The 12434-nt window shown below is 47.0% G+C and overlaps 1 protein-coding gene across 1 annotated transcript in view; it reads right to left on the bottom strand.

The window, feature by feature from the left end:
- T265_01698 (hypothetical protein) overlaps positions 1–12434 on the bottom strand; it is a gene marked incomplete at both ends in the record, with an annotated part of 38282 nt that overhangs the window by 8470 nt on the left and 17378 nt on the right. Inside the window, 3 exons of the mRNA XM_009165764.1 lie at positions 1895–2036; positions 5426–5666; positions 6644–6991. Of these exons, the coding sequence (XP_009164028.1) occupies positions 1895–2036; positions 5426–5666; positions 6644–6819 (559 nt within the window). The remainder of the gene's footprint in view (positions 1–1894; positions 2037–5425; positions 5667–6643; positions 6992–12434) is intronic.

Below are 12434 nucleotides of genomic sequence, written 5' to 3'. Positions count from 1 at the left end.
AACGATCTCGCGCACAGGACAGGAAGTCAACCGAGTTCAACAAGTGTCCACGGACAACTACGGAGCCACACTGCAGAGAAGACATGTCCCGCATCCGGAACTTTACTCAGAAACTCTCAACAGTTGTCCTGGAACAAGAAGTCACTTTTTGGCGCACTCCCTTCATGCACCGCACTTATTTTTATCAAGTGAGTATGACTTGAGTAATCATCATTCTGGTAAAAACAGACATTTGTTAGTGCTTGTCACCTTCTGATAATCAACCTCATTACGTTGCAACCAGATCACTAACAAAAGCCTCCACGCCCAGTTAACAGGACTCAGTAATGACTGTAAACCTCGTGTCACAAACCAAATTTTACTTAATATGGCAACGAACTCAATTGGAACATTGTTGTGGGAGCGCATCTAATTAGTACTCATCCTCATAAGAACGACAGTTGCCATCAAGGACGCGACAGAGCTGTGAGCGTCGAAGAACGAATGGTTGTATGTGAGGGGCCTGGATAGTCCTTGCCGTGACGACTGGTCAGGGTAGAAAAAATATGGATTATCCAATTGAATTAGGATCATTGCAATGAACATCCGGTCACCTGTTCTGCCACAGGTGCACTATCGGTTAAAAACTGTCATCTGCAATATAACAGCCGAGAACTCAAAAAGGGACGTCCCACACATTTCTCTAAACTTTCGTCATCACAAGACTGTTATTGGATTAGTAATACAAGGTGGTTGTGGGCAAGAAACACATACAGTTGTTGAGTTGAGGAAACGAAGTGAATTATTGTGCCTAGAATCAAACTGACTTTCGAAATAGACAGTTAATACGGACCAGAGCATTTGATCCTAGTGTTGGACGAATCCGGCGGCTCAGTTGAACTTCTAGAGGATAGTGAGTGCAGGTGTTTTTGAAGGTCACTTCATTCCCCCGATCGATTGAACTTCTAACCTCTAGAGCCACTCAGTATTGAAACCACCCATGGATATGCATAACTATCAGACCAAGCGAATGAGGCAGTCCCCTACGAACAATCACTCATCACTGACAGCTGTAATAACCGCGTACTCGTCGTACAGTGGTTGTATCTGCCGCAGTTTCGTTCACCGATGATTTGGGGAGGGGGGTAGGTAGCTGCGCATTGCAGGTGGGAGATGATAAATCGGTGCACAAATCCAGCATTGTCAATGGGCTGTCAAGTGGGGGGTTGGGAAAGGAGCTATGGATTGAAGGCAATAGCTTGGATGCATGAACGCCATTGAGGGCGCGACTGGGCCATGTCTGATAATGTCTCTAGCCATTGATATGGCCCGTCTCGGGGTCCCCATCCAGGAAGACGGCAGTGACCAGCGCAGCTGAGTTTGCTGGTAATGGCTTTCATACTTCGCTGCCAAGTCATTGTTTGACCGCCTCTGGCTCTCTTCCACCCTTCACATGGTTGGGCGAAAAGAGCCCTTCGAGGAAGTCGGTCGACTGGCATACGCAGCACGTGGCCAAACCAGCGCGACCTATGCAGTGTGATCACCAGTGTGTCCAATCGTTATTCAGTTGACAAATAATCCAGGCGGTCATGTGACTGTCTCATCGGAGTAACCATCTTCCCAATCACGCAACACAGTTCTAGAAGAAATGGTGGTGTATCGGAAAGAAAAGTGTCTCACAACCCACTGAATTTAAAAGAGCCACACCATAAGGTCCTCCTTCTTCTTTGGACAGTGGAAATTTGTTCTTCCAGGACACACAAGTTTCCGTGAGGAAGTATAGCGAAAACGTTAGCTAAGTTTGTGTGGCCTATCGCCGGGTGGATCGATAGTAAAGCAGTTTCTGGCTACCGCTGATCCCATAAGCTCACGTTTCGTGACTACACAATAGTCGCACACGAAATGTGAGGCGTACCTTCGTCCGCCACTGTAGGGAGTTTGTGGGTCGGTGCTTCCGGAAGTTGCTCGCCCAAAGTTGCTACGAGCTTGTCCAATTCGGATTCCGCAATCTCGATGTCTTTCGAAGTCAATGAGCCTGAGATGAGTGCATCGATCTCCTGAATCAAACAAAGGTGGACAAAAAGTCGAGTAGAAACCATACTGAGGACATCAAATATCTTGTTGGCTAAAATGAACATACGCAGCAGATAAACTGCTGGTAGATAAACTTGGATGTTTTATGCATCCCAGACACCTTTTGAAGCAAATTTAGAATTCCGATTATTTAAAACACGTAGACAGCGATTGCTCCTCACTGAATGATGCTCATTAGGGTATTGTAACCGAGTATTTTCCGTCAAGTAAAATGTACTTGAATGCCGCTCAGTTGTTCATTGACAAAAATGAACTAAGCTGTCACAAGCTATCAGACACAAAAATAAAGAGAACGCCTGTTCGGAATTTATGAAAAAGTCCTTCTGAGCTATCCTGGGAGTTGTTTGAATATTTAACATTAACGAACCAAGACTGTTAACTTGTTCAATAATTTCCAGATCACCCTTCCATCAAATGTAGGGGCGGTCTTTTACACCAATTGACCAGATGCTACTCGAGCGTTCCATTAGTAGTGTAAGCCATTAAGCCGTTTGCTGTTTTGTTTTCGGGAACAGTGTAGCCGATTAGGCAAATTAACGTTAGCCGTTGTAATTATGAGTACGGGAACTTACTGTCTTGAGAGAATATACTACTGAAGACGCTTCAACCTCTTGTCTGCCTCGTATTTCTTGCAGCTGACTAGGTAGGCTTAGTTCCGAGCTTCCATTAACCTAATGTTCTATCCGAACACCAAGTTATATGAAATTGACGAAACACATTTATTATCAAATTAAGTTAGTCTTTTAGCAGGAGACTGTACAAAGTTCGCCTCATGCCTCAGTTGGCACGAGCCATCAAAGTATGTTTTCCGGACATAACCTACTACCTATAAAGGTTGCGAACGAGATCGAACAAAAGTGTTCATGCCAGTGGAGTGGCCGCCGAAGGAAACGTACGCTGCAGAAGAGTTGCACTGAATATTCCGAACATCCATCATTGTTACCCGACACTTGCGAAACCCAGCCGGTGCGCATCTCGGACACTCACGCACACTCCCCGAGCCAATCGCCAGGCTCGGAGAACACATCAACAGAGAACGGAGACCACCAACACATCAGAAGAACATCAACCAATATCCCTCCACATTTCTAGCATGAACTCTCAACGGTTGAACAACGGTCGTTAGATCAGGAGGCTAGTGCATCTGGAGCACCCAAGCCTAACTTCTCCCCATTAAATGCTTTCCATGAGATTTATCAGAGGCGAGCTTTGCTTGCTATCTTATAACGTTTTCAATATAGTTGTTCTTACCATCGTTGTTGTGCAAGGAACTTCATCCATTTTTGTACTCGCAATGTGGTGTTGATCGTGGAGATTGTTTGACTAGCTGCGTTCAGAGATCTAGAGAGAGTGGTATTCGTAACTTAGATGCACTGATCACTTGACAGAATGAAGTATCATTCACCACATTCCACATCTCTTATGAAGCGAATTTGGACTGAGGGAGAGATCTTTCTGATTCCTCGCAAGCCTACGTTGCTGCGAGTTCAAAAAATCGCGTGAAAGTCTAAAGTCCACCAAACGACAGCGGTTTGACTAGCCTATTAACAATTCAGTTGCTGGCTGAAAATTGAGTCTCATAACATCATGTGCGGAGATAAGGGTACGTAGGAAAATCCCACGGAATTTTAATAATCGGCATCAAAAATTGGCTGATAAACAAGAGAAGGACGATCCCACTCAAATAGTAGTGCAGCATTACATAACTCCATACTGTGTTGATTCCTGTGAACAAGCGACAACCACCGGTTATTTTCTCTCATCGTTCAGCTACTCATGAGTAGCATGAGTTACACCTGCTCACCATTACGCCTTTTTGCTCCCCTGCTGCTCGTTCGTTCCTCCCTTAGATCCCACTTAAGGTTTGCGTACGCTCCAGCTACTGGTGTCGAGAACCGGTCGCTCGTCTGTCTTCGCTTGCAGTTTCGTGCCAACTCCACCTATTTTCGAGTGTCTGCCCTGACGAGAAAATGGGATTGAATGCAGATCACAGGCAAGCGCGTTATCCACTGAACCAGCCCGACCGACCAGGCAGCTCTATTTTGTACTACCTTTGTACTGCATCTTACCTGATCGCTTTAATAGGGCCTAGTAGCACATTTCAATTTTGATTCGTGGCACATGCTGCTTTGTTCAACTCTCAACTAAAGACTGAAGAGGTCCCTTAGATCCCACTTAAGGTTTGCGTACGCTCCAGCTACTGGTGTCGAGAACCGGTCGCTCGTCTGTCTTCGCTTGCAGTTTCGTGCCAACTCCACCTATTTTCGAGTGTCTGCCCTGACGAGAAAATGGGATTGAATGCAGATCACAGGCAAGCGCGTTATCCACTGAACCAGCCCGACCGACCAGGCAGCTCTATTTTGTACTACCTTTGTACTGCATCTTACCTGATCGCTTTAATAGGGCCTAGTAGCACATTTCAATTTTGATTCGTGGCACATGCTGCTTTGTTCAACTCTCAACTAAAGACTGAAGAGTTTATTCTGTTTAATCTGTGCCAAACTCATCCAGTGCCTGTTTTTCCAGGGAGTTTCCGTCTCCTTTTGACTCGGAAATACCTCCCAAAAGCGCTGCCTGCCTTCCATGTCGTTACCCTTGTATGGTGCCTATTTACACTGTCCGACTGCTCTTATGCGTACGTTTGTACACCATTCGGTAGTCACTCGCTACCGCTTCCAGAAAGCCTCTTTTTCTGCTCCTACCTATTGAGCTTTTGTTCACTGTACGTTCTACTTCATTCACGATGTTTATTAACCCATTCGATCATATAAACAGCTATAAATACGGTATCTACTGACCTCATACGTCACTTTCTACCGCTCGGTACCTAATGAATATCAACTGTGTATAGTCCAATAGCTCTAATCGTCTTATAAAATCCTGGGCAGCCCGGAGCTTACGTCACATTAGTGAGAAGCAAGTGTGTTTTAGCAAAGATGCGATTGGATCTCGATAAACTCAACCACATGGGAGATTTTTTCCACATGGGACTCCTTAGATAAGACCAGAGAGAGCTGGCGCGCGACTTTGTGGTTTAAACAAAATTTCGCACACAACTGGAATTCATCAACTGCGCAAACAGGTCGACGGACAAATGGCCCCACACGCCTAACTGACGAGTCCCGCACAGGATGATGTTCATGAGACCGATCTGCTCAAATTTGTACCGGAATATCCATTAGAACCCAAGCCCATGAGTTGGTAAGCATCGGGTACTTCGAGGGGATCGAGGACTACTCAAATGGCTAACTCCATGCTCAGATCAGAAGTGAGCTCTACAAGGAGAGCGGAAACTGTGGACCTCATAGGATGATAGTGGAACAGGGCAGAAACAAAAACGGTAGTGACTTACCTCTTGATAAGCTTGAGCCTCCCGTGTCTCGTCCATGATCTGTTCCACATTTTCCAAAGACATAACCTCGTGAATCCGTTTGAGCGCCTGATTACCAGAATCCAGCCGATTCACCACCTCCATTTGAACTTGAGCGAATTCAATATCGTTCACCAATTGTTCTATGTTGTTCAATTGCTTGTTAGTTTGATCAAGCAATTTGTCGAAATAACGCTTCTTCTTCAATAGAAGCAGCGCCTTTCTGAGAAACGTTACCGGTCCAGCAGATAAGCGAAATGAGATGGGAGAGTAAGTTTAAAATTCGGCTTGCGCACAAAATGCTGCTGCAATCATAAAACCTAATTCTTTCACAAGATTGTGTCCTGCTTAATGCATGTTTTCTTGTCATTGTATACTGAAGGTAAAATAACTGAACGGCTTCAGGAAACCAGCTAATTCCACCGCTGTTACATCAATGAAAAAGTTTGGCAAACATAATTGTAAGGCGATGAGGCAATCCTAGCAAGATCTCACTCCATCAATATTGCCACCTTATTTCAGCGACAATGCGAGTGGTGATTTTATGAATTTGTAAGAATAAATAAGTTACGATAAGGTTACTGATGTCGATAATGCAGGCCTCAGGCCCCTTTTTACAACGCATTCAGCCACCGCTGTCTGATGGCTTCTGATTCGTTGAAGAATGTCTGCGTGGCACCCGCAGTCTCTTACTAGGTGGCCCATTATTAGATATCTAACTAACATTTTTCACGTTAAAGCATACGCGGGGATTTGTCCTTGAAAGCTAAGCTTGTGCGGTGGTATCGCTCCGACCATCCGTACCCTGCTATCAGACTTTTAAGACAAACTTCGGTTGTGATTTCTGACCGTCTTACAGTTTGTGTTTGGGAATCCCTACATTATATCAGTATACGCGCAATCATAAGCTGCACAGATAAACTTGGGCTCATGTCACACCGGTGGTTGCCGCATTGCCCTACTCGTTCTGTGCAGGAACGCCGAGAAGTGATCAGTGATGACGTCTTTCTTTCTTCGTTGATCTCAATCCATTGATGAAGACCTCTCCCTAACCCCATCATCCATGAGAACTGATCATCGCGATGAACTGATAGACGGAGCCTATTCTAATAAGGAGGCTCTATTAGGTAACCGAAGCTCGGAAAATGTGCTTCCAGATACCATGGTATTCTCCCCAAAACCACAGCTAACAGGACTCACTCTTTCTTTCCTTCACATAGAAGCTGCTTGGCCACGGACCGCTCCCGTTCCATTTGGCGCGCTATTCGTCTGGTGTATTGATTCAGTCTGTCTCTCTGTTGCTTCAGCTGCAGTACGGCTCTGTCCTGTTCCGTTACCGCACTCTTTGCTTTGTGCTTACCGAAGATTGATCCCATGGTCAAACCGTTCAAGAATTCATACAGGTTCAACAGCGTAATTTCCCCCCAACAATTCGGTCTTCACTCTTATTGGCTTCGGCGATTGTTAAATCGGTATGATCCGACTGCCCAAGCCTCTGGATTTAACGGTAGCCCAATAAGATTGTCGTCGGATTGAGATTCTTTTCAACTGAAAGTTAAATTCAGAAATTCGGATGCACCAGGCTTATCAGGATTGTACTGCTAAAGATTTTCAGGTTTAAAAATAGCGCATGAGGGAGTATTCTACAACTGACACTGACCAAGATTCAACCACAATTATTGCACACTATGCCACTTGCAAAGCGAAAATATGTAGAGAACGAAGGATGCGGTGGCTTGCAATGCAGATATCCAAAGAATACGATGCTGCGACACCGGAAGAAACATGTATTTCCACCTATAGACCAGATAAGTTACCAGCTCCACCGCAATTATCAACAACAATGCCCGCTTTACCAAATAACAGGGGGAAAGAATGAGCTGGTTGCTGCCTTACCTAATGGCTTGGACAAGGATGCAAGCAGGAGATGAGAAAAGCCGATGATAAAAGATATCGATACTTCTAAGATAAACCAATTTAGGCAGACAACTGTTGAGTGTCACGAATGATTTACTATTGTCGCTGCAAGACATCAACCATTGGTTCATTAGGCAGATGTATTACGAATCGCATGAAGTTCTGTTGCATAAGTGTGACCCGACCCATATCTGTCGCCTTGTCATGGTGGTCGGGCTTCAGTGTTGCAATGACCCCTTAGGCTACACTGGCTGGAACTTTGTTCCACAAGGTGCAATCATGCCAGGAAGGCCAAAGGGCAGACCAAGAGCAGTGACACCCCGTACTACGAGTAATCGTGCTACGAGGCGGTCTGGGGGTAAATTCATACTGTCCTCTGCGACAGTAGTGTGAAGGCAGTAAGTTGTTTTCCCCAGGCGACCAGCATGTCCATATTTATGGAAGCAGCGATGCTGCCTTCCCCTGAGGAAGGACGGGTTAGAAAAGGTCGGCCCCAAAAACCGCACACTCCGATCGCCCAACAGTTGACTGTGACCACCGGCGTATTATCCAATACGGTCAAAATACCTTTAAAACCAAAGAGTACGGTGCTACTCAGAAGGCACCTGCTGTGCGCAGCCGCATCAGGAGTGAAACAGTAATGCCTTATTCCCTGCGCCCTAAGGTTAGGCCAACCCCCTGCAGCCAAGCAGGTCAGATTATTGAGTCGTCGGATCCGGGCAGGGTCCCAAAAGAAAACCCTTCTGCCTCACTACCTCGTGGGTCAGAATTTGAGTTAGAGGCTAGGGGCAGGGTCCCCGAACAAAACCCTACGTCATCCCACTGCCTTGTGGGTCAGACTTTTGAGTCGAAGGCTCAAGGTGGGGTACCTCAACCAAACCCCCTTCGGGAAGTATCATTTGCCCGCACAGTTCGGTGTCCACCGACATCTCTCCCCAACCCCTTCCCACCACAAAGCAAACGTCGCCAGGTAATTTGACTGTCAGTTATCTGACCAAATGGCCTTATGCTTCTCGCTGCCTATTGACAATAAACAGAATAACACCTTTCTAAATCCACGAAATCCTTTCTATACAGGAGTTTTGAGCGTCATGTCAAATTGGCAAACAGGTAATGCTTCCTGAAACCTTATACTCCCTTAAATTGGTGTATGCTGTGTCCGCATACAAGACAGAAGCATGGTTATGCACATCAGAACTCAGCTCTTTCACATTTCTCCCTGTGTGTCCGGTGACCCAGAAGCGATGACTCGTGGAATATTTGGCGTGGGAGTTGAACTCAGCCCCAGAGCTGAACGCGCTTTGCTGGATTGGATTCCAGTGGACAGTCGTCTTTGCGCCGTCCAGTTATCCAGTTCAATCAAGCTCACTGCCCCTCGGCATAAAAAGTTATGCCTGTTTGTAGTGTCGGCTTATGCCCCCACGGACTGCAGTTCTGATGTTGAGAAAGATACTTTCTATCGAGAGGGGGGCGAGATGGCTCAGTAGTTAGAGCGTGAATTAACTGACCGGAAAGTCAGTGGTTTGTAACCGACTTCTGCCTCTCGACTTCCCCTATCCAGGCTTGGGCAACCTAGCAGTATCCCAGCCCCTCCTTCGGGTGGCATGGCAGTTGGGCACCGAAAGAGTGCTACAGCTGGACGAATGTACGCTTTGATCGTACAGGCGATCTGAATGCTCAAGTAAATCGTCTGGGCTCCTCAGAATCACATTTGGGTGGTCGACTCGGAGTCGATGCTCGCCGCACAGACGACGGAGATCGACTCCTTCAGCTGTGTGCTGATCACGAACTGTTTCTGGCAAGTACGAACTTTCAACATAAACGTTCGCACCGCGTTACCTGGCGACCGTCAACTACAAACCAACCGTGGACCCAGTTGGACCACGTGGCCATCAGCCACCGGTGGAGAAAAATAAAGTAGAATATATCCGTACTAAAACGTGAGAAGGCACCAGGACCGGATGGTTTGTATCCAGCCCTCTTCAAAGAAGGCGGAGAACCCTTGGGGACCCACCTGACAAAGTTTATTGGTGCTATATGGAACGAAGAGGTGCCCGCAGAATGGGGCATGTCAACAGTTATCCCTGTGTTCAAAAAGGGTACCCGGACGCCGTGTGAAAACCACCGTGGCATCAGTCTGTTAGCTGTAGCATTGAAGGTGATCTCTGGTCTTATCCTTAGAAGGTTGAATGAACATAGGGAGAGACAGGTCCGTGACAACCAAGATGGGTCCCGTCCTGCAAGAGGATGCATTGACCATATCTTCACCCTCCGACAGATGCTGAAAGAGCGACATTGCTTCCAGCAGCCAACAATGGTCGTGTTTCTTGATCTAAAACTCTGTATGACAGTGTCTATGGAGAAAAGGTGTCCCCATAAATTCTTGACCCTCCTAAAAAGCGCTGCACGCCAATTCCCGCGACCGCGTGAAGGTCTACGGGAAGCTCTCTTCTGAGTTCATCACAGCTAGTGGTGTCAGGCAGGGCTGTTCGCTTTCGCCTTTCCTCTTCAACCTCGTCATTGATACGATCGTGAAAGACTCACTATCAGCCTCTAATGACTGTGGGGTCGAAGTGCTCCCAGAGCATCCACTCACAGACATAGGGTACGCAGATAACATAGCTCTTCTGGGATCTGACCCTGTGGTTATGCAAACAATGCTAAATAATCTAAATAATTCTGCTTCGCGGTTTGGCATGCGCTTCACACCGGTAAAGTGTAAAGTGCTGCTGCAAGACTGGGTGGGCTCAAACCCTAGCCTCATGCTTGCGGATGAGCCGACTGAGATACTGGACAAATTTGTTCACCTGGGCGGCTGTATCAGTCTCGGTGGTCTCACAAAAGATGATACTTCCATCCGGATTGGAAAGGCCAAAGCAGCTTTGCGATCCTGCGTCACCTGTGGCGCAGGCGTGACATCAGCTTACCCGTCAAGGGGGAGCTGCGGTGCGCTCTATATTGCTGTACGAACTAGAAACCTTGCCGCTGCGCGCCGAGGACCTCAAAAGACTTTCAGTGTTTGACCGTCGATGTCTTCAAAGCATTGCCCGAATTTGGTGGGAACACCGGATCAGCAATGCTGAGGTACGTCTAGTGATATTTGGAAGAAATAACCCACCTTCAATAGATGAACTGGTCACACTACATAGACTGCGCTGGCTTGGCCGTGTTGCGTATGCTAATCGACAGACTCCCTTGAAGGGTTTTTTTCGCACAACCACGTGAAGGGCTACATCAATGGTTGGAGATATGGCCAGATATGGCCCAGTTGCGCCCTCAATGGCGATCGTGCATCCAAGCCACTGCCTTCAATACACAGCTCTCTTCCTAATTCCCCCAATTAACAGTCCACTGACGATGCTGTATTTACGCACCAGCTTATCAGCTCCCGCCTCCAATGCACAGCTACCTACCCCGCCTCCCTAAATCCTCGGTGAACGAAACTGTGGCAGCTACAACCACCGTATGACAAGTATGCAGCTCTTACAGCTGGTAATGATGATGATGATGACTGGAATCAGTGCCGCTGTTCTCTTCGGATGGTGAAAATGTGATCGACGGAACCCATCTTGCTTTTCACGGATTTCTCTCCCTGTGTTCATCCAACCTTTGAAGAATAAGACCAGACTGCAACTTCGAGGCCATAGCCACCAAGGCTAATGTCACTGTGGTTTTCATGCAGTGCTCGCGTGCCGTTTATGGAGATAAGAGGGACTGTCCTATTCTGCAAGCATTTTTCCTTCGATCCAAATCGCAACAACATAGTTTGTCAGATGAGTCACTAGGGATTCTCCTCCTTCGTTGAAGAGGGCTGGATACAGACTGCCCGGTCCTGGTGCCTTCTCACGTTTCCGTATGGACGCTTAGTATTTTATTTCTCCTGACTGACGCGTTCCGTTCGTCCATATGCACTATCTCCATAGGCTGTTACGGGAGACCAGTTGGCGCTCTTGCAAGTGGATTAATGAGCCGTATTTCTACTGGTTGTTTCACTCATCGTTGCTTTCTTCTGGCCAGTCGATCGTACTAATTGGTAGAGGGCACGACTGGTCCCGGTAACAAACTCCTTCTCCATCTTCTGAGGTTTCATTGTCCATCAAAGCTCTCGGTCGTTTCTTAGGCTCCTGATTATTTGGCACTTAGGGAGATTTTAGTGCGCCGTCGTGCTTGCTGTCTGCTAGTATAGATTTACTGGCGTCCATCAGAACTAGTGATCTCCACGACATCCAGCGGTCATTTGAACGTATCGGAGAAACCGGACAGAGAGCACTGAGCACCGCTATCATAGCTCCTTTTACCTTTCGCCCTGCTACGTCCACGTGTTCGTTACTAGTGTTCGCTTACCGCAGAGAGTAGTTGATCTCGCTCAGATCGACACCGTTGAGCTATGGCATCATCATCATCATCATCGATAGCTCCTTCTTTCGCCCTGCTACGTCCACGTGTTCGTTACTAGTGTTCGCTTACCGCAGAGAGTAGTTGATCTCGCTCAGATCGACACACACCAGCTATGGCATCATCATCATCATCATCGAAAGCATGACATTAGTGTTCAACACTGATGCTTCACTGTCGTATAACCATGATCCATTTGAAAGCCTCATTGTAGATAAAAGAATAACGATGGACGGAGAGGGGACCAAAAGCTACCTTACTACAATCATTCCGAGGTGCCTACACCTCCAAACATTCATTCAAGCAATCTGGATGGAAACTGACAACAAGACACCGTTGATATCGGTTGGCAGCCCTATCGTGTAGTGTCTCCAACCAGGCACAGTGGGGATCACGCGGTCCCATCCTGAAAGGCAAGTAGTACCGACAGTACCGAAAGCTTCGTAATCAATTTCATACCCCTCTGCCAGGTCAACGGTTGGCCATCTCCCTGCTTACGCCACTCTGAATTGGGCATCAAAAAACCGCACTCTTCGGCAAACGATAGCTAGGCATACGCAACACATGTCCCAACCAACGCAGCTTTTGGTGCTGGACACATTCTTCAATGGAAGTACCCGTTGCACAACCGAAAACGCGCTTTCTAACTGCCTCCTTATGGATTCGCTGACACCAACCC

This window comes from Opisthorchis viverrini (assembly GCF_000715545.1).
Source record: "Opisthorchis viverrini unplaced genomic scaffold opera_v5_18, whole genome shotgun sequence".
NCBI lineage: Eukaryota > Metazoa > Platyhelminthes > Trematoda > Opisthorchiida > Opisthorchiidae > Opisthorchis > Opisthorchis viverrini.
The sequence above is the reverse complement of the archived record's forward strand: the minus strand, read 5'-3'. Positions and strand labels throughout refer to the sequence as shown.